Source organism: Bradysia coprophila, unplaced genomic scaffold, assembly GCF_014529535.1.
Source record: "Bradysia coprophila strain Holo2 unplaced genomic scaffold, BU_Bcop_v1 contig_358, whole genome shotgun sequence".
In the NCBI taxonomy this organism is placed as follows: domain Eukaryota; kingdom Metazoa; phylum Arthropoda; class Insecta; order Diptera; family Sciaridae; genus Bradysia; species Bradysia coprophila.
Genome location: NW_023503616.1, coordinates 3,387,758 through 3,409,114, shown reverse-complemented (window position 1 = coordinate 3,409,114; position 21,357 = coordinate 3,387,758). Strand labels below are relative to the sequence as shown.

The window sequence follows — 21,357 nt, the reverse complement described above, 5'->3', positions numbered from 1 at the left end:
CCCTACCCAACCACAGTATATATTAGATCCCTGTTTTAATTATGAATAAATATGCTGCGTCTACTAGAAGCAAAAAAAAATCATATTCATGCTCGACATCCTTCCGCATGGAACCTAGCATCCGAGATATAACATTGTAGATATATTGTATGTACCGTGTACGTATCAGAGTGTTATTTATACATCACAAAATATTAATATTCATAAAGCGTCTGGTACTCTCGGACGCATATTTCAACTAAAAAGGCCACAAGACGTACATATGAAAGCTCAGACGTAAGTCATGCTCTTTTGATGTGAGTGAATATAGGATATGCGGTTAATTGTATATGCGGGCTACTTAAACACGCATGGTTGCTGTAAATTAATGCTATTGTAAAGCTTTTTAGCTTATTGTGTATGAAATTGTGTTTTTATTTAATTCTGCCCACTTTGATAATGTTACTGATATTCTCTGATATAACATCAAAATAATGGCTGGATTTCAGTCTTTCACTTTACTGAGAAAATATTCTAAATTCAAAATAGTTAATCCAATTACTCAGATTATATCTTTCATATTAGTGACACTTTCGCTGTTAATCTACTGTTCCGAAGACATTTTTATTCATATTTGAGTCCAGAAATAATTACCGTCCCGTTGAAAGAAGGATTGAAGGATTTTGTTAATTCGAATATTGAAACCGAATCATCATATCAGATTAATTTTGTCATACAATAAATGTGCTGTATATGTAACATCACGTATCCGACGCGACGCAAAGCCCTTCATAAAATTTATTTTATAAAATCATTCATGGAAAAATAAAAAATCTTTTAAGAAGATACTCCGAATATCCACCGAATACACATAGAAATTTTCAACCATTCCAACATAAGCAAACTAATAACAAAAATATATTTGAGAATTTTTGTGTCGGTACCCTGTATCGGTTTGGATTATAATGTTGTGTATGGCATTTTCTCAACATAAATTTTTATGTATTCGTTAACGTTTTGGATGAGTACCTAAAGCATATCAGGAAAACGAAAAAAGAAGCAATGAATGCTCAACTTTATACAGAGTGGGATGCTATCAATTTTACGAGGATTATTAATAATCACACACTAATGGGTGATTTATGATGCGCACGATGATTATGTTGTGGCGGTTATTCTCAGAAAATATAAAAAAGCGTCGCGGAATTTTTCCATGAAATATGGATTAAAGGACTATATTGGCGTGAATTTTCAAAATTATGATACAGCTTGATTACTGTATATCGAAGCTTTAAATGCAAGCACAAACACAATATATCCTTGTCTTTCCGAAATATTTCATATTTTTTTCTCGATAAAAAGATCAGTCTGATTTATTTTTAACGAGAAAACTAGCAAAATGGCAGTGTGATTTGGTGTAACGTTATATGGAATCTGGACGGCAAAGCATTTTCTGAAGTATGTTCCCGTTTCCGGATAAATAAATTAACATCGACAAAATGATAATTAATTATGTCTGTAAATAGCCTTCATTTTATATAATCTTAACTGAAAATTTTAAATTTTAAAATTGTTCAATCGAACTATTTGTTTGGTGCTTATCTGATTTTTCGTCCATAAAGTAATATGTTGTCTGTTGAAGGTGGCTTATACAACAACATACACAATTCTAATTCTAATCTAGTACTTCAAAGGGCATTAAACTCTACTTAAATAACTAGGTGAAGATAAAAACGTGTAGTTGGGTGTAAAGTATTGAATTTGAATCATTTATACTGACTTTGAGGAATTCTGAAGAGAAAAGGAAGTTTGACAAGGTAGCAACAGTGATTGAACTAATGTTGTGTTTATGATTAGGAAACAAATTTTGATATTACTGAATACTGTCAGCCTCCCTTACATTTGGCTAATATTTTGCAAATAAATGTAAAGTTTTTGTTCAATATTTCTCCATGCTTTAATATTGTGTTCTGCTATCAAAAACTCAGTTTATATTAATAAGTAGGTCAATGCCTTCAGCCTTTTTCCCTTTTCTGTATAAAATTTAAGATGAATCACGTCGCATGGTTCAAAAGCGAACTTAGCATTTTCTATTTTTCGGTTAAAGAAGATGCAGTTTTTTCTCACATAATATTATTGTGATAAAAATGTGTTGGCTGTAATAATGTAACCTTTGTATGTAATATCATTATTTAATGTTAAAGAGTAAGCTCTATTGAAATATGATAAAAATGGTATAAATGTGTTTTATGTCTCACACCATTGATAACATGCTGAGTAATTTATTGGTGCGATAAATTTTATGCAAAGTGTGATAGTAAAGTGGATATCAAATACAAAGGACACTGTATTTACCCCGATCTTTGGGGCCAATGTCGTCGGCAGAACTTACTTCATAAATTTAACCTGTGAGGAGGCCTTTGTTGAGGTTGTCCTACATGTTCATACTAAATAGGATAAGCTGATATATAGCTATTCATTCGAATAAAAAAAACTTAATTGTGTTAGCAGCACAATTTTTGTAACTCATATTTTCATCTTCATCAAGTATAATTCATCTGCAGATGTAGAAAACGATATAACTTTATCTTTACGAATACTTACACGCTGCCCATTTTATAGTGTTAATGTACAAGCACTCCTGTTCGTTGAACTTTAAAGTTTATAATATCAGTGATTGCTTTATTCAAAAGAAGAGGAAAAGTATTACAGCTTCGATGCGTTTAATAAATAAGACCATACCAAACTTCGGAGATATCGTTTTCCTGCTTAGCCCTGTAATAATAATTCGAAAAAGTTTTGTACCATGTAATAAAACACGACCGTTCAATTTTAATTAGTTGAAAGTGGTCTCATCATAACGAAACCAACTTGAAGATGTTTGCTGTTCAAATAAAAACATTTTCCACATGTATTCTATCATTTTATACACATTTCATCCCATCATTCACCATCAATGTGCTCTGAATAAATGGTGGTTCAGTTATACTTTTCTAACATTTAACTTCCACTTTTCTTTCAAAGCAAAAAAAAAACGATATACGTGCCTGTGTGAACCCCTTGTGCAATGTTTAAAATGTTCGACCATTTTCTCATTTCCGGTGGATATTTTATTTTCACTGGTATACGTACGTTTTCTTCCCCCATGATAAAAAAGAGAGTTTTTTTAAAACAACTGAAAACTCTTAAAGTCCAATGTCTTTGAAATATGTAAGACCTTTCGAATTAAAGAAATTTTTTATTGTTTTCAAGTGAAACCAACAGTGAAGCGAATAGATTAAATTAAAATTGAATATAAATTTCTTATTAACGAAGCACCTTTGAGTCCACTCAGTTGGACAATGACACTGCGGTGGTGTAGCTGTTTGGAGCGAAAACGGTTTTCTCTGTCTAACATCTCGACAATTCAACCCATCCACTTTCTTAAATAGATGCATTTTATGCGCTATAACGTCAATAACCATATAAAACTAAACTGTATTTTGTGTTGACTTTAAAGTGGAAAATTTATGCAAAGTTTTTCATTTCTGCAAAGCTCTTCAAGTCTTTTATAGAGGAACTGATGCATTTGCACAACAAATGGTGTTTTGTCTGTTTTGATATTCACAATCCCAATATATAATGCAGATTTATGACGTATATTATATGAGGTATAGTCGCTATGTAGTGTGGTACTGTATATATGTTGAAACAAATTCAACCAACTGCACAGCGAGACTGAGGAATAAGAGACAAAATATTCTTTTGTACCAAATTTACATAAAATATCAGCGAAAATTTGTTATATGCTATGTCTATAGTAGGTTTTTATGTTTATAGAATAAAAACTGAGGATGGAAAATGAAAATTTTATCGAAATAAGTATATACGTAAGAGGCCATTCACAAAATACACACGCGAAAAAGAACGAGCTTCAGACCATTATTCTTCTACGCAAAAATTTATGGAGATAATATCGAAAATGAACTTTTCGAGAACTCCCCATCACCGTAACCTGCGTATGTAATTTGTGAATGGCCCCGAATGTTGTCCTCATACATCGATACATGTGTATGTATGTACATGTGTGTCGGCACGTTTTCATTTTGAATCATTTTTGAACATAGGAATAGGATACAATTCGCATTATTTAGATTCAAGGAATGCAATTCCAACTATATGTATTCATACAGACTAGTAAATTTATTTTGCTTTTAACTATCAACACCTTTGAAAAGAAGTTCATTTTATTACTTACTGTATTTGTGCATAAAAGGAAACAGAAAAGCGAAATCTCGCTAATTCTTGGTGAAATAAAATTTAGGTTGGCACTATTTGCACGGCGTGTAAATAGTCATTCATTACATTATTAAATGGCTATTTGCACGTGCGTGCAAATAGCCAATATATTATGAAGAGACTATTTGCATGCGCGTGCAAATAGTCAATGTATTATGAAGAGACTTGCACGCGCGTGCAAATAGCGAATGTATTATGTAGAGACTATTTGCACGCGCCAACAAAGCTCATATTCTCGACACTCGGATGCACGTGCAAATAGTCTCTTCATAATAGGTTGGCTATTTATACGAATTGTAACATTTTATAAAGTGATGGGCTCTCTTGTCTTTCGCGTGGCGTGAAATCATAATGTTAGCAGACCATTCGAATGCAAGCAGCTTCGTTAGATTCATCAAGAAAATAATTTCAGGCAATTACTTTGAGTCGTAACAACAATCTGAACAAAAATAATCAATATTTTCTACTTCTGACGCTTTGAGATTTTTGAGATGAATTCAGTAGGAACAGACCAACCTCCTTCCCTACACATTTTGTAGGTGGATGAATTCAGTTGGAACGAACCAAACTCCTTCCTTAGACAGTTTGTAGAAGGATGAATTCAGTTGGAACAAACCAAACTCCTTCGTTACACAGTTTGTAGAGGGATGAATTTGGTTGAAACAAACCAAGCTCTTTCCTTAGACAGTTTGTAGAAGAATGAATTTGGTTGGAACAAACCAGGTTCTTCCTTAGATAGTTTGTAGAAGGATGAATTCAGTTGGAACAAAGGTAGAATTTCCTCGGGTACAGATAGTGTTCATATTGATTATTTGCACTAGGTTGAAAATAGTCACTTCGTTTTTTTTATTACATTTACATTTATTACACAATAAATAAAGGAAAAACTGAATCGCCTCTGCATATTCTTCCACATTTCTTAAATCATTTTACACTGCACTGAGAAAAAAGTTGACAGTTCTGCCCCAGGTAATGTAATTTTTCATATAAAAATCACATTACCTTTGACAGGTAATGCTGTTTTTGCATGAGAAATAACATTACCTGGGAAAGATTATCTGTCACAGGTAATAATCTGAAAACTTTTTTGTCAGTGTGGTATCGCTTTCGTTAACCGTACGAGAAAAAAATCTTTCTGGACAATTTGTGAAAATTTTTAGTGTACAAATAGTCTCTTCATTGACTATTTGCACGCGCGTGCAAATAGTCACTTCGTAAAATTTATGTCTGATTGAGTATTAAGCGCTTTCGAGGTTTCGAGGTTGGATAAAATGTTTTTTTTTATAAGTAAAACCGCGAAGTGTGTGGTAAAAAATGCTCAGCTAAAATTAGATGTTCGTAAGAGAAGTGTGGTTTGGTTGGATGATAGTTTATAGGTCTCAACTTTAATTGCAATATCATGCCCGCTCGTTAGTAAGCGGGTATGGCACAAGTCCTCTACTACAAAAATTTTCCAAAAACAATTTTTTAGTGTTAATAAAACTTTTGCGTTGAGGCTCAGAATGCGTCACCCTCTGCGATATCAGTTATTTTGTAAGTAGAAACAAGGACTTGCGTCACGCTTTCACCCTTCAGGGTTTTTTTTGGCGAATTTTTTTTACTACGTAAAGAAGTTTTTAATTTAAACTTAGTAAAGGCAGTGTAAATTGAAATGATCGATTAATAAGATTTTTAGCGTATTGTGATTTGAAAACGAGTATAGATCTAAATAACAAGCTTTCGGTCGATTTGTATAACATTGACAATGTTTTTTTCAGTATATTGAGCTTGCGCGCGCGCGTTTATACTTCGAACTCGAGCTTATGCGTATGCATTGGAACTGTTTACAGATAAAAAACCTAACAAATGCACCATAAACAGTTCAAATGGGCGGTATGTAACACTATACCGGCTTTCAAATCTGTATACACTCAGAATCGATCATTTCATTTTGCTTCCACTTTATTTTCTCTTTATTTATAAAACAGTGTGCACTGTCTAAGTTCTGCTATCTCTGCCGAGTCTACTATATTTACGATTTATATCCATTACACCCATATCTCAATCGCATTCAATTTTCCTAGCCCCATTTTCACAATATTTTATTGGAAACATGTATGTATAAAGGAAACGATAATCCAATGTCATATTTAGAATAAGAATTGAAGAATTCCATTCTTTTTGTTTGATCTAAACGATTTAATAATGTTGCCTGTCAATTTCAGTAGAACTGCAATTTGTTTTTCCGAAAAATGTTTCTTGTTCGGAAAACATTTTTTTCATTATTGGCTATTAATCGATCAAACAAAATTTTACTCAAAATCACAATTGTTTCTGTGTTCTCCGCATAGCTATTTTGCAAATAAAATTTTCCAAGCAACACACAAAAAAAATTCAATAACGAAAATGCTTTGCATGCAAATAATTTTTCTCCATTTTCCACTACCTCGAATATCTAAACATAAAAAAGTGAATACTTTGTGTTACTGGCATTTTATACAACCAACCTCTGACTCCAAAACATGTAAAATGTGCGCTGAAAATGTTTCCGACTATATTGTGGTCTATTCTACGGATTTTCACTCTGAAAATTCGCATATCCTTGTTTGGAATTTCGAATTTCATAAAGGGAGTAACGTGATTTGATTTTGGTCACAGGTGCTTGTTTACATGCGTTTGAATCATAATTTTATAGAAAATGCACACAATATGTGCCCTTGTGAAGCAAAAGCAAAAAAAAATAAAACAAAAATGAAATTCAGAAAATACATATACACGCGATGATGGAATGGATTGCTGTTTAGGTAAAATTGTATTTGTGGTTCATGTTCGATAGAAGAATGACGTTTACGATGCACTACCGGAAAAGTATGGTCCGCTTTATCAGTTGTTTTAAGTACTGCATAGCACGAGTGGAAAAGACTGTCGATATGGCTGATTGTTGAACTGACTTTTGTACTCGTTCGAAAGAATAGCTTATCTAGCCCATCCCATCCCTAACAAACCCCACTCACATATAAGTACATTTGAAAACTTCATTTATCTAGACTCTTTGTTCGGACAATCGGAGCACTTTACATTTTAGATATCTTGAAATTGTCGGCTTTTTTCGTCAAAACGTGTGACGGCAAAAAATTGTATAATTTTAAAGCTACTCCGTTTCACTTATACCGAATTGCGGTATCTACATAATGTGTTCGAATGATGGTACAAATAGGAAGACTTTGCATGCATACTACATTGCCTTCTTATGCAAATTTCAAAGAGAAGGGATGGACACGGTAATGGGCGAGGTGACACCACACTTTTGACCACAAACTTTACGATGTGTGGTTTATGTATATTTGTATAATGTGCTCCTTCAAAATGGATGTATAAGCGTATACGGTTATAGTCAGCTAATCCAAATACCTATATGCAGATAGTTTCAGTTTGTTTGTTGATACAACACCATACGAAATGCAAACTGAGTTTTCTATGTATTTTAAATGGAAGAGATGTTGGTAGCGATGAAGTCTCATTCAAGGCACACTCAATTTAATTTTATTCATTTTATGTGCATAATAAAAGAAGTGAAACCAGCAACTAATGAGCCTGGATTTCAAGAATAGAAAAATGATTTGCCTTGTTTTATCTATAATGTCGTTTTCATTTGAGGTTTCGTCCATTATATTGGTGATATTTGTATTTATTCTGTCAATGTACACGTCCAATACATATATGTGAGTTGATTATTATATAGATATCTACTGCGTTTATCTGGAATAATCCAGAATGTATAATTTATTGATTTCCATTTGCATAAATTGAAAGTAAATGCTGCGAATACAGAATAAACATATCCCATTAGGCAGCGAATTATATGCACGGTCATTGCTTTGACCAAATTCGATACTGAAAGGCCAATCAAAGGTCGATTCCGTTTTTATAACGTTCGAATGAAGATTATATCGATTCGAACAGAAATTTATATAAAATTACTGATTTTCTCGTACATAAAACCGTGCGAGTGAAACAATTAAATTATTAAATACGTTTTGCATCTACTGTGTTCGGTTCATGTTTTACAAAGACTCCAGAAAATGTATGTCGATTTGGTGTCAAACTTTACACTGATTAATTTTGTGTGTGGCTTATACATGTAATTTAACCTGAATTTCATACAGCATTTAATTATAAGTATGCTTGTATTGACCATTGAAATGTGGCTTCGTCAAAGCTTGAAGTTATATATTGGTGTAATACCAACTTAGACATAGTTTTACCAAAAATTATCATAATTTCTATTACCTTAGGAGAAGCAATCTTACCGCATGGTTTGCCTTTGAATTTGAAAATACCATAAAACTCGCTGCGCTCTGGTCGCAAACATCGCTCTTGTTGGAATTTGATATTTTCTCCTCTTGGCTCACAAATGAATGTTTTTAAACTTTAACATCTTTCAGTTTCAATTTCAAATTTTAATGTGATATGTGTGGTCTGCTGGTCTGCAAATCAAAATAATTTAATCAATTCAAATATATTCCTGTCGTATAAGAATGTTCATACTAGAAAAAAAAAGTTGGCAAAACTGAACTGCGTACGAAATTAAATTGAAGCTTTTGTATACGAATTTTCTGTACTCACTTTTGCCTTTCCAAGACTTTCTGACCAATCATGTCATTCCATCGATAAGCCTCCCCCAAACAGAATCTATACATATGAACGGATTCGGAACATATAAAATCAAATTCAAAAGGAACCATAAGTGCACAATTCAAGAAAATTTTTCTCCTTTTACATTATTATTATGTATATACTGGACACACACTTACTATTTTCATTTTTTTTTTCTTTCGTTCAGCAAATTGGAAAATTCATATTCAAGACGAGGTGCTGAATTCAAAATTATGTTTGGGTTGTACAATTCATTTTATTGATTTCGTATGACTATAGTGTCGTCTGTAAATTTTCTAGCTGTGTAGATTAATTTTCGTACATAGTCCCAGTTCAACAGATCCATTTTGCTCAGCAATAGCAACATACGGAAATAATTTACACTACAACTAAAATATTCATAGAGTGCGGCAAATCATTTAGTCTATTCAAGAATATCCTAAACTAAAAGCAATCAATATCTTTATCGGTAGACGTTCTGAATTGTTTACGAATATCGACGAAAATGACCATATCTGAACTCGATACATGGAATTTTCGCATCCAAATGCACAAGCAAAATGTATTCAACAATTAAATATTTCTTGAATTCAAGGTATCCTACCAACCATAACAAATCTATTATGTTTCAATATATATTTAGCTAACTGATAGTTAATAGTTTTAAAATGATAAAAAGAAAAACCCGTGTCCTCTCGAAGTTTATTGTACTCTAATTGTCTAATAACGTGCCGATTTGCATATATATATGAAATGAACGTTCAAATAGCGTTCATATCTTACCCTTAGGTGTTGTTAGTTTTATTTGCATCAAAATTTCAATGGCACTTTAGCAGTCAGTCAAAATAGCGAAATTCATTTCGTTAAACAAGTTATTACGTCATTGAGATTACATTTCAACTACATATCCGTTTCTATACAATAGATAACTTCATCCCCCATCATCAAGTATAACGATAATAAATATTCATTTTTGATACGTTTGGTTTCATATACAAATTGTTGGATTTAATGTCAGTCATTCACTCACTAAAAAGAGCATAGCTATTTTAATTTTCTGTTTATTGTCTCGTGAATGATAAATGTGTGTCATGTTAATATTTTTTACAATTTTTTTTTTTGTTAATATTTTTCCCATGTTTGTTTTAATTTGAAGATATATCCGTTGGGAAATATTCTTTTTTGTATAATAAAGTGTCATGTTTTATTGAGCAAACTATGATGCGCAAAGTTTTCAACATATGAATTAATTAAAACCAGCTGAGCTACACATACATAATAGGTCATTGAGTTTTCATTTAAAAACGTTTTTCAAGCAGCGGATTTAATAATTGTTAATAGAGCTGCAGGTCTTATGTTTTTGTGGAGATGTGTGTTTCAGAGGCCCCCATTAAACTAATCATTTTATTAAAATGCAAAAAAAAAAACAACCGTAAATAAGCTACCTTCAACAGCAACGATAAATATTGAATGGCATAACTGAGTCGAAAAATACAATAAAAGCATTCATGACTAAAGACCTGCCATAAAATTCGCTCAACAGAAGAGAAAACGGAAGAGATAAATTACATGTTCACTGCTAACTTATTGAAACGTTTTGATTTTGATTTACAGCCTCACATTAGTAAATAAATATTTGAATTATCTTAGTCATTATATTGAAGATGTTGAACAGTAAATATAATAGTAAACTTCATCGAGCAGGTATCAAATTGTGAAACAGGACAAGTATTTATTCACTCCCACAAATATGTCTAATATGAATATTAGACGTTTTTAATAAAGTTGAGTGTTTGTGACAGTATATTGACAATTTAAAACTAAGCTCGACGATCGTCATTCATGATCAATAATTGATCTTACTTCATGTATTTAAGATATCATTCTATCAGGGTTTTTTAGTATTTCATGCTGGTGTAGAGTTCAATTTGAAGAGCTACTGGCTTTTTAATATTTCCTAAGATTTACAGCTCTCTAAATTTAAACGACAGTGTCGTCACATTTCAGTGGCATATATATTACAATTTTCATTCCACAATGAAGCGAATATGATCTGCTTATAATCGACTAGCTTATACACACATCACTTCGACTGCAAAGATGGTCTACATCCCTTTTTTTGCACTCATCCCTTGTTCACGTCTAACCCTCTGCCATACACATATTTTAATATAAATTGTTTTTTCAGTAAGCAATCACAATGTCTTATTTTTCTTTTTCGTTCATGAGAGACACTATCTAGAAAAGTGCCGCAGGTTGTTAAAAATATACACATAAAACTATTTTCATGATGATGATGCGGCTCTCTGCTGTCAGTACATTATTTTTCTACGTCTAGAAAATATATAGAATTTTCCCATATTCCATCCTAGCCGTTGTAGAAAATAAAAGTTTTTTTTTTTGACTTTTCGGTGTCGTATATTTGCTGGGGTCTACTCTTTGTATGTAGATATTACCAGTGACTTGGTGACATTTTCTTTCCAGTTTTGTATTTGTCGTTGTTGTTATATTTCCTTTTTGCTATTCAATTTTTTTTGTGTGTTTCGTGTTTATGTATTTTATATCTAAGAAAAGCATTTATATTGAATTTGAGTCAGGTTAAATGAAAATGTCTTTCTAAACTTTTGATATTGTTTCCGACTGCATGAAGGGAAAAATAAGCGTGCAAAAGTTTCCGTGATATACACATTTTAAGTTTTGAGAGTACAAAATCATCATATAATAATCTATAAAAGCATAAAATCTATAAGGTACATATATATAAAATGATTCGATGCGACTATAGAAAAAGTACGGGGGAAATTGAATTTTTGTAGAAAGAAAATTATTGGATTGAGAATTATTTCGATATTTATTTCGCTTCTTTTTATTTAACCGAAACCAATGCAAAATTATTAAGTTGTTTACCGGTCGTCCGTAGTTTTTAAAACTTTGAAATTTCATACATGAAACTTGAAGGAAATAAAAAACATAGCTAACGCCGACCCGTACGAAACACCTATTCGTATCAAAAGCCTTTAATGTGAAACTCTTCATTTCTCTTACTTCATTTTCTTCTCTGCTGAAAAACTATTCTTCCTTTTAAATCACTTACATTATCCACTCTTTGCCTTGTTATCATATACAATTAAATTGCCGGAGGCAATATAGACAGCCCCGTACGAAGTCAAATTTCATAAATTCCTATTTAAACAGCTATATACCGCTATATTTACCTATATTTAACTGTAAATAAACATTTCACAGAGGAATATGCTATTATTTAGCTCTATATGCCTGTATATAGCTCAATATAGCTGTATATAGATGTCCATATATGGAATCCCTGAAACCCCTCACACTTAACACTTTAAATCACTTTTAATAAAATCCAATATGGCCGCCGGCAGCCATTTTGTTAGGAAACCGAAAATAGTACCGACGCTTTACATTCGTTAATACCTTTCAAACAAAAAAAAAATCATGAAATTCGGTCAAAATTTACTCGAGATATTGACAAAATACTCCACGTTCACTGTACGGCCGAGTAGCCAGATAAGAGCTCACTCCAAGAGACCTAGCTCACGCTCCGGAGAACATAATTTCATAAACTTTTTTTTCCCTGATTGGTACGGTCAATACCTATCTAATAAAGCTAAAACGAACGAAATATGTTCAAATTTGGCCGACCTAAAAGCAAAAACTGTTTGCCGCCCTGTGCCTGTTTCACACCAAGGGGTCTAACTCACAAGTCGGTCATCCGATTTCCATAAACTTTTTTTTGTCGATCGGTATTGTAAATATCTTTCATTAGATGTATCTCTTACGAGTATAGCGTTTAAATGTCCGGAGATATCTTCGAAAAACCGTAAAGCACTTATTGGGCCCCAGCTCAGGAGGGGTCGATCCAAAATCACTCATCTTCGAACTTAGCCTGTCTTTTGACATTACCAAACGGGGAAAAAAAAGAATTTTCAAAATCGGATGCGTTTTACTCAAGTTATCGTGCAGACAGACAGACGGACGGACGGACGGACGGACGGACGGACAGACGGACATTTTTTTTCTTGCTGATTTGGCATCTCTGGACAACCACAATAGGTTTCCCCTTACTCAGGGAGTCCAATTCGACGTGTTACAAACGTATGCGTAAACCTATAAGACCCCAGTACTTCGTACGGGTCTAAAAAAATATTTTGTGTGTTTGTTACGGTTACGGTATTCGGTCTGATGAACAATGACAGAATTGTCCTATCAAAGAATTAAATTGAATTTTGAAAATATTCTTCACTTAATTTCCTCCATCTACAAAATCAATCGAATAACATATTGCACCATTTCAATATTTGAAATATCCATCTGTGGGTTCAAAATTAATTAAATTTTACACGTTTAAACTTAAACTGCAGTATGAATTCAGAAATGTGTTTCGCTATGGCTGAACCGTATGCCACACATCTATACATATATATATAATATGTTATGCATTAGCTGGCGTATATAAACTCATTAAACGTTTTACATTGTAAAAGTGGATAAGATGGGTAGTGTAAGAGGATGAAATGGCAAGCATCAAGAAAATCAATTCGCACCAGGCAATGTTTGATTCAGTTCGTTTCAGTTCACATTTGCAATCTAACAAAATACGTTCGATATATTGTAGAGGAGTGTTGTGTGCAGTCTATGTGAAGCGAATTTAGTCTCGATGCATTGAATGGAGTATAAATACATAAATACATTGGCTGTAACTGGACCATGGAAAAGATTTTTATGTATGTCGAAGTGGATAGACAGATACAGAAATCAATTTTCATCGATGAAATTGCAAAATTGAGAAAGAAAATTCTGAAAATTTTCAAGGAAAAAATGTTTAAGCATACAATGCTGATCAAGTACAAACATCAACGATTAAAACCGTTTTATTCCCGACACGAAAATCTGGATTTTTTGTTTAATTTTTTTATTCAAATCTATAAAAAGCTTAAAAAATTAATCGGATAAATGAATGCTATATATGGATTTTTCATATATTGCCCTTTTGATACAATCATCTATGGCAGAACATGTCTTGTCATTGGTTATTGCAAATTTGTCGAGAAAGGCCTTTATTAATGGTTAACTTATGTTCTGAAATGTATGTCCTGAAAAATAAATTAAAGCAAAGCGAGGCTGAAAAAAAAATTGATCAGAGAAAAAATGTCGTTTAACCTCCAGTTAAGATTATTGTTGAGTGACGTGATGGTCCACGAAGAAAATGGAACGATAGAATCTTAAAGCAACAAGCGCTAAATGACAGTTCCTTGGATGATGAGGACAATCCCACTCGAAAACATCAGCAGAAAATATCTACAAATACTGTTAAATGTCGCAACAAAAATAGTTTCTTGTTTCAAAGTTTACTCATACACAGACACATGCGAAATTGCTCTTTGTTATTGAGAATAAAGTTACAACGTTTCTAAACGGCTAGGATATATTTCGGTATTTAAGAAAATCATGAACGACTGTTTTCATTTGAACAATCATATTGTTCTAGCACTGGCCCTAAGTGGTCTGTTACAGCATGTCATTGTAGTTGCTGTAAGTTGTGCTACAAGAGAAAACTATTCAAAAAACACCCCACCAACATCGAAATCTATTCTTTTGTAAAGTAGTAGATTCTTGACAAATCGAAGTATAAGAGAGGTGTACGAATACGAGGACTAGTCCGAATATTAGTATTAGTCCCGGATATACGTGAGTTGTCAATACGCTGTTTTGTCGCATTAAGCAAACACTCTCTTTTATTTTATTATCCGTTTACTTCGATACATAAGTACCAACACAAACACCCCGTGTACCTGAGATCACAACATTTATTCATTGCGAAAAAAACTTGTATGTACAGTGTTGTGCTGGCTGTACGTACGGGTACAACACTGCACAGTGCACACAAACAACCATTTTAATCGGTCTGACGTTTAGAACTTTAGGTGGACAATTTAGTGCCAGAAATGTTTAATAATATCAAGGATATGAAGCATTTCGCGATACTACCTAAATCCTTCAGAAATAGCTTATCATGTGTTACCGACTGTAACGACAGAAATAGGCGCTGACCTTCGGTTCGTGTTTTTCAAATATGTGGTGTGATCAACCTTATTTTCTCCATTCAGAATACTGTATAAAATTTTCTCCTCCAAGAAACTCACTTTGTGTTTGTTTTCAAATTTTGGCATTTTCTACCCGTAAACTAATAGCAATTCATATAATGCCTTATACTATTATTATATAAGTATTGTGCACCTACTTATTCGGTCTATATTAGAATGATTATTAAAATAGTTGAAGTACATGATTTTGCATTAAACACACCAGACGATATTTTGAGCAACAGATGCAACAGATTTGATGATGATTACACCATAATTATTTTAATATGCTGCTTTCACCATTCGTCATCAAATCTATAATTTATATTTGTCGTGCCCAATTTTGCAGCGAAAAAAGCATTTTTTGTCGTTTAAGTTAATTTAAAACTTTTCTTCATGAACAATATCAAACATTGTAGACGGATTCTGTCATGGCATCACAATTCTAATTTAAAATTCAAAATAACCAACATCGTAACTAACGAAAAACTGTAACAAATAACATAACATTAAAATCGGAACAAAAAAAGGGAAAAGAAAAATTGTGGAAAAATACATTTAAACTGGAGATAAATGGTCTGCATGCATTTTTTCCCTATACAAAATGTCCAGCTGTTTAAGTGGTCGTTATCTCTCTAGACGAAACCAGTTGTTAAGTTTTATTTAAAGTTACTCAACATGTCGGAAAGCATGTAAAGAAGAAATTTGTAGTAGCATGCATAATAATTTGATTTGTTGCTTGTGCTGTTAGTTGCTATTTTTATGCCTTTGGGTTTAAAATGTTCCTTTTTTTGGCGATAGAGTTTAGTCGCAGTGTAAGTTTTTTAAACTAATTTTTATTACTCTACGTTACAAAATTTGTTTCACTTTTTATTGTTTTTAAAAAAATTTCTTAAATTTTCTTAATTGTTGTTGTAACAAAAAATTTAATATATTTGAAACATTCCATATATGATTAAGTCTTAAGTATAATTAAGTTTATTTGGCAATCATATATCCATTAAAATTCCTATTCATCAATTTCATTATACTTTGCATGCGATCATCATCATCATAATGAATCAATTTTTGCTTAGACGAATCGAATTGGTTCAAAACAAAAAAAAACATTTGTTATAATCTTGATTAAAAAGTGTGTTGATTTGAATTATTTTTTTTTAAACCAAATTAAAATTCGCTTTGCATTTTTAATTTCTTATTTTTTGTTAAAATTCACCATCATATGCAGGCGAAAAGTTGAAGCAAAATACCCTCTCTTTCCAGCCCATATGACACATCCAACTCCGGATTGGCTGAATCCTCAGCGCCCCAATACGTCCACAGGTATGTTTGGTCCTCTTATTCAAAATAAATCACTCATAACATTAAATATTTATTTAAAAACAAAAAACAAAAACTAAATTCGAAATTTATCAATAAAAATGAGTTAAAGTAAACAACAAAAAAGAAAATTTAAATGTTTTCACAATTTTTTATTTTTTTTTTATTTTTTTTTTATTTTTCCGAAAGTTCTCAATTGTGTATAGGTTTATTTTGCATCGACAATAACTACGTGATTAACAGTTTTCTATGTTATATTTTTTTCCCTATTTATACGTTAAAATTTGCTATGACACAAAATTAGAAACGTTTATTTAGAATACCAATTAATGGTTGACATGTTAAATATTAGACTTTTAGTGTTAATAATGCTAGTTATGCATATCTATATAGCATATAAATAGTGAAGCATTTTAAATGAATTATAATATAACAAGGCAAAATATTCTCTTCCTATCCGTTCTTTTAGGACGTATACAGGATGATCCTGGCGACAAAAATTAAATGATTTTTTTTTATTTTATATTTTCAGAGGTTTTGGTTTTATAACATTTGGGGATCCATCTAGCGTAGATAAAGTATTAGCACAAGGAATACATGAATTAGATGGAAAAAAGGTAAGACGTCATATCAACTTTTAGATTCTACAACGGTCATCTACATCAATTTCATCATAAAAAAATAATCATGCTCTTAAAATAGCAACGCAATTATCTGATTTATCTTTAATAGCTGTTTTACTTTCCTGGGCCGTAATAGGAATTTTGTGCAACACACAGTATGCGCAAAATCCCATTAAATGCACAAGTCAGGAACAAGATTTTATCACAATGTACAGAAGGGGATATCCATAAAAGACGTCCGCAATTCACAGTGTTTCAGTGTTTCCCGACAGAGTTGTAACTCGAGAAAATGTATCGTTAGAAGTTAAATTTATGTTCCTTTCTCCTATTTAAGAAGCCATTTGGTTAGAGGTCGGTCATACATTCGACCACTCAGAAATTCATATTTATGGAGATGGAGATATTAAAAATTTCAGACCTGTATGGCAACACTGAATTGCCAACATCCTTTATGGATGTCCTCTAAGTGTGATCTTAAAGACAAACTTCACATTTACGCTGTAGCGCTCTAGAATTGTTTGTTGGTTGCAGCATAGAAAATGACTAATTTACCCGATTTCCTTCCTGCCACAGAATTGTTTCACTATAAGCTCTGCAGTCAAATTGTGATCTTCTCGCAACAATTTTGTGGTTTTAGTTTTCGTTCTTCTAAAACAATTAGTTCAAACAAGTTTAAGAATACTTCCTCACTAAATACGAAAGAACCACAATGTAGAAAATGTATATGGCTTGGACTGGACAAATTTCCATTTCTTTCCCAGCATAGTACCAGTCATGTGTGCGGTTGTTATGTTTTCTGAAAGACGAATATTTAGAGATGCGGTTGGCTCAGTAATGACGACAAGATTGTTGAATTCTATTCTTATAAAAGTTTATCAAAAGTTAGAAATGTAATGTGATGTGGGTGGACACAAATTTTCATATTAAGTTCATAGAAAATGTATTTTTCGTTGACTCTGGGAAAGTTTAATGATGAAAATTGCATTGTCAAGCGAATGAATGAGCACATGGTTGTCACATTTTGAAGGAAATGAACGGTTTAGGTTTTGTTACTAAAATAGTTCAATGAGTAAAGTTGAAGATTCATTTAAGGGGTTTTTAGTTCCACATCGGAAAGCATATCTTTCTACTTGTGTGCATAATAGCTATGAAACTTCATTAGGATTTAGTTTAAACTTTTAATCGATGGCTTTAAATTGCCTGAAACATACATACATTGTTTTTTTGAGATGGAATTTATTTATGATTGGTCTGGTTTCGACTTTCTATTTACTTTTAAAATCGGATTGGTGTAACAGTCATTATCAAAAAACGGCTTTAATAGTAACTTTTGTTGCTGTTTATTTTAAAGCCGTATCTTTCATAAATTGCTAGCGAATCAGTACATTACGATTAAAGCTGGTACTTCTTTTGTTTAGAGTATCGTCGATTGTTAGATGGAAAATCAATAACCTTCTTTAGTGTCACTACATTATGCGTTATGGTGTAAAAGAAACAATTGGCCAGGGTTCATCTCTTACTTTCAAACTACGAACAAACTACATAATAAATTGAGTAAAAATCATTATCTCGAATATAAATGATTTGATAACGTCATCTTCTATGAAAGCAATCACAATTAAATCAGTTCAAAGTATCTCCAGTGCTCCAGAGAAATTTCAACATTATGCATGTTAATTGACACTGTCAATTTCTTCTCGTCTTAAAATGTTGTATATGATGATGCCTTTATTTGAGTTAAAATAATAGAGTTTAACTGGAAACTATTTTCTACGCCATTTTATGTGAATTATGGTAAAGTCGGAAAGTGTTCGCCATGCGGTTTTCAATTACGTTCATGCAATTAGCAGCAATTTCGCACTATGAACATTTTGCTACATAGATTTCTTCAAGCAGACTTGCTTTTACATGCAAATATTTACAGAATTTTCGTCTTTTTATTTCACATCAAAGCACACATTTATGCAGACATATTATTCATGAGTTCGAAACAAATGCGTCAGCAAGGGGGTGTAGCAAAATGATTTTTTTATTGTGTAAAGTTGTAATATTCCAGGACGTTTAATGAAGTTATTCAAATAAATTACTTCATCGAATAATACGGACACAATAAGCTAAAGTAAAGTCTTATAGCTGATTAGATTAGATATCTCTTAAAATAATATCAGTTGATAAAGTGAAGGTCATTAATGCCGGTTTCAGTGGTAAGTTTCTCGATCTTGATCCATGAAATCAGAATATTGATACTTACAGGGCACTGTGACACTAACTTGCAGTTCTTTTATTCTGATTGATATCGAACATTCTGTTCACATTCATTCCTCCCAATCCCATCACATTCTATTCACTATTACCGTTCAGTAAACTCGATGGTGTACATCCGAAAAACCTTAATCCAATATTCATTATCCAAAAATTTTTACTCCTAATTTCGTTGAAAGCTCGTAAATTTTTCTGCAATAATCTTTAGATCACGAATGGACGTTTATATACTACATGTATACCATAATCGTATAATGGAGTATAATTATAATTCCGTACAACTTCCAGCTAATAAAATTTCAAAGAAAAATTGGAGAGATTATAACTACTCAACCGATCATAAATTTCTTTTTAGCATTTCAAAAGAAAAAAAAATTGGTTACATCATAATCTTAATATCTGTCATCAAAAAGTATGTATATATTATATACAAGCGAACATACATACACATCTATATTAAAAATCAATTTTCAATTGAATGAACCACCGAAAAATTCCTATTTTCTTCTACTTTCAAATTTTCATTCCGTCTCAAATTTCCCATCCAAAATAAACACAACATTTCATTGCATACTTATGTAAATTTTTATTTCTATTTTGTTTATATCTAAAAAGTAGATGAAGCCTGAATCATATTTAATACACAAAAAAAAAATCGTCGAAGATTTTTCCACCAAGCATTGAAATATCAAGTGTTTTTATATGAAGGGGTGTATAAGAGGGAGGATATCTTTATTTTTCACAGGATTGGTAAATGGTTGGAGTGTGGATTACTCCAAACAATTTTTTTTTATATATTTTTGAAATTTAACGTTTTTTTATGCGATACCGAGGACTGAGTGAAATATTTAATTTTGACACTCTTACCTTGCATTGCACTTGGAATTTAGATTGTGGTTTTTCGAAAGTATTGTTGAAGAATTCGAACCCATATGAAAATGACACCTGGCTTTGGCTGGTTTTCTGGGGAGGGCATATGTCATCTATTTTTTAGTTTCTGCAAGATCTATGACATTAAATACCGATAAGGGGCCGTTCATAAATTACGTAACGCTAGAGGGGGGAGGGGGGGGGGGGTATGAGGCAAGCGTTACGGTTCTAACAAAATTGGGTCAAACTTGACCCTTTTAGCGTTACAGACCCGGGGGGGGGTCTGAAAAATGTTGATTTTTGCGTTACGTAATTTATGAACGGCCCCTAAGTACCAAGTAGAATCATACAGCAGGTTGTAAAATGCTCTAATTTCGTCAAATATCGTCCTGATTTTGCCTGTATGCCTAATGAGATACTTTAATTGGATAACTATTTCGAGACAGGTCACAGAATGTACCTTGAACAGATCGGCCTGAAATATCTTGATCCTGAAACCAGAGGTTCAGTATCGGGACAAACCAGTACGAAATTTGTCGAAATCAGTATATAAATCGGTCTTGATTTTTAATTACAGAGTATGCGACCTGGTTGTTTTTTATATGGAAAGTCCACACATTAAGATATTGTTGCTAGCTTCCTAAATTAGATGGTTTTCCAGACTTCTAAATATAAAGCAAAAATCTAATGTACCTTGTATGTGCCATACGTTACGTATGAGAAGGATGTAGCCGACGAACATAGAAATTTCGGTTTTAAGTATTTGAAAATGCTAATGTATTTCAAATGTGGTGCCCTTCATTTTAAATTTCAAATTAAGCATGTTTACCGATTTAGATATATACCGAAGAGAGGGTTTTTTTTCGTCTGACTCGTTCCAATAGATATACCTATTTTTACCTTATTCAGTGTCTTATACACATATTACCCTGGGGTGGAATTACGGCTGCAGTTTTCTATATAGAAAAGTCTCTTTTCTACGTAGAAAAGATTCTTTTCTATATAGAAAAAGAAGCTTTTTCTACTTAAAACGTTTCATTTTTAGAGTCAATAGTATGCGTAATACAAACTGACGATGAATTCAATCAAAACAATTATGCCTACTATGAATACGCATACTATTGCCTCTAAAAATCAAACGTTTTAAGTTGAAAAAAATATTTTTTCTATATAGAAAAGAATCTTTTCTACGTAGAAAAGAGTCTTTTCTACATAGAAAACTGCAGCCGTAATTCCACCCCTGGAATAAAATTCTGAATTACATTAGGAATTTGTTTTTT

The 21,357-nt window shown here is 32.3% G+C and overlaps 1 protein-coding gene and 1 long non-coding RNA gene across 11 annotated transcripts in view; one reads left to right on the top strand and one right to left on the bottom strand.

The window, feature by feature from the left end:
- Nucleotides 1-21,357, top strand: part of LOC119081248 (RNA-binding protein Musashi homolog Rbp6) — a 408,246-nt gene that overhangs the window by 175,609 nt on the left and 211,280 nt on the right. For 7 of the 10 annotated variants that reach the window (XM_037189980.1, XM_037189978.1, XM_037189975.1 and 4 more), the window contains 2 exons: nt 16,266-16,325; nt 16,855-16,939. In XM_037189980.1, the coding sequence (XP_037045875.1) occupies nt 16,266-16,325; nt 16,855-16,939 (145 nt within the window). The remainder of the gene's footprint in view (nt 1-16,265; nt 16,326-16,854; nt 16,940-21,357) is intronic. The other 3 variants (XM_037189983.1, XM_037189981.1, XM_037189982.1) reach the window with 1 other exon arrangement.
- On the bottom strand, nt 1,035-21,135 carry LOC119081251. The gene is made up of 3 exons (XR_005088470.1): nt 21,006-21,135; nt 3,156-3,161; nt 1,035-1,048 (listed from the first exon to the last, which is right to left on the bottom strand). It is a non-coding gene; the product is annotated as an uncharacterized LOC119081251 (long non-coding RNA).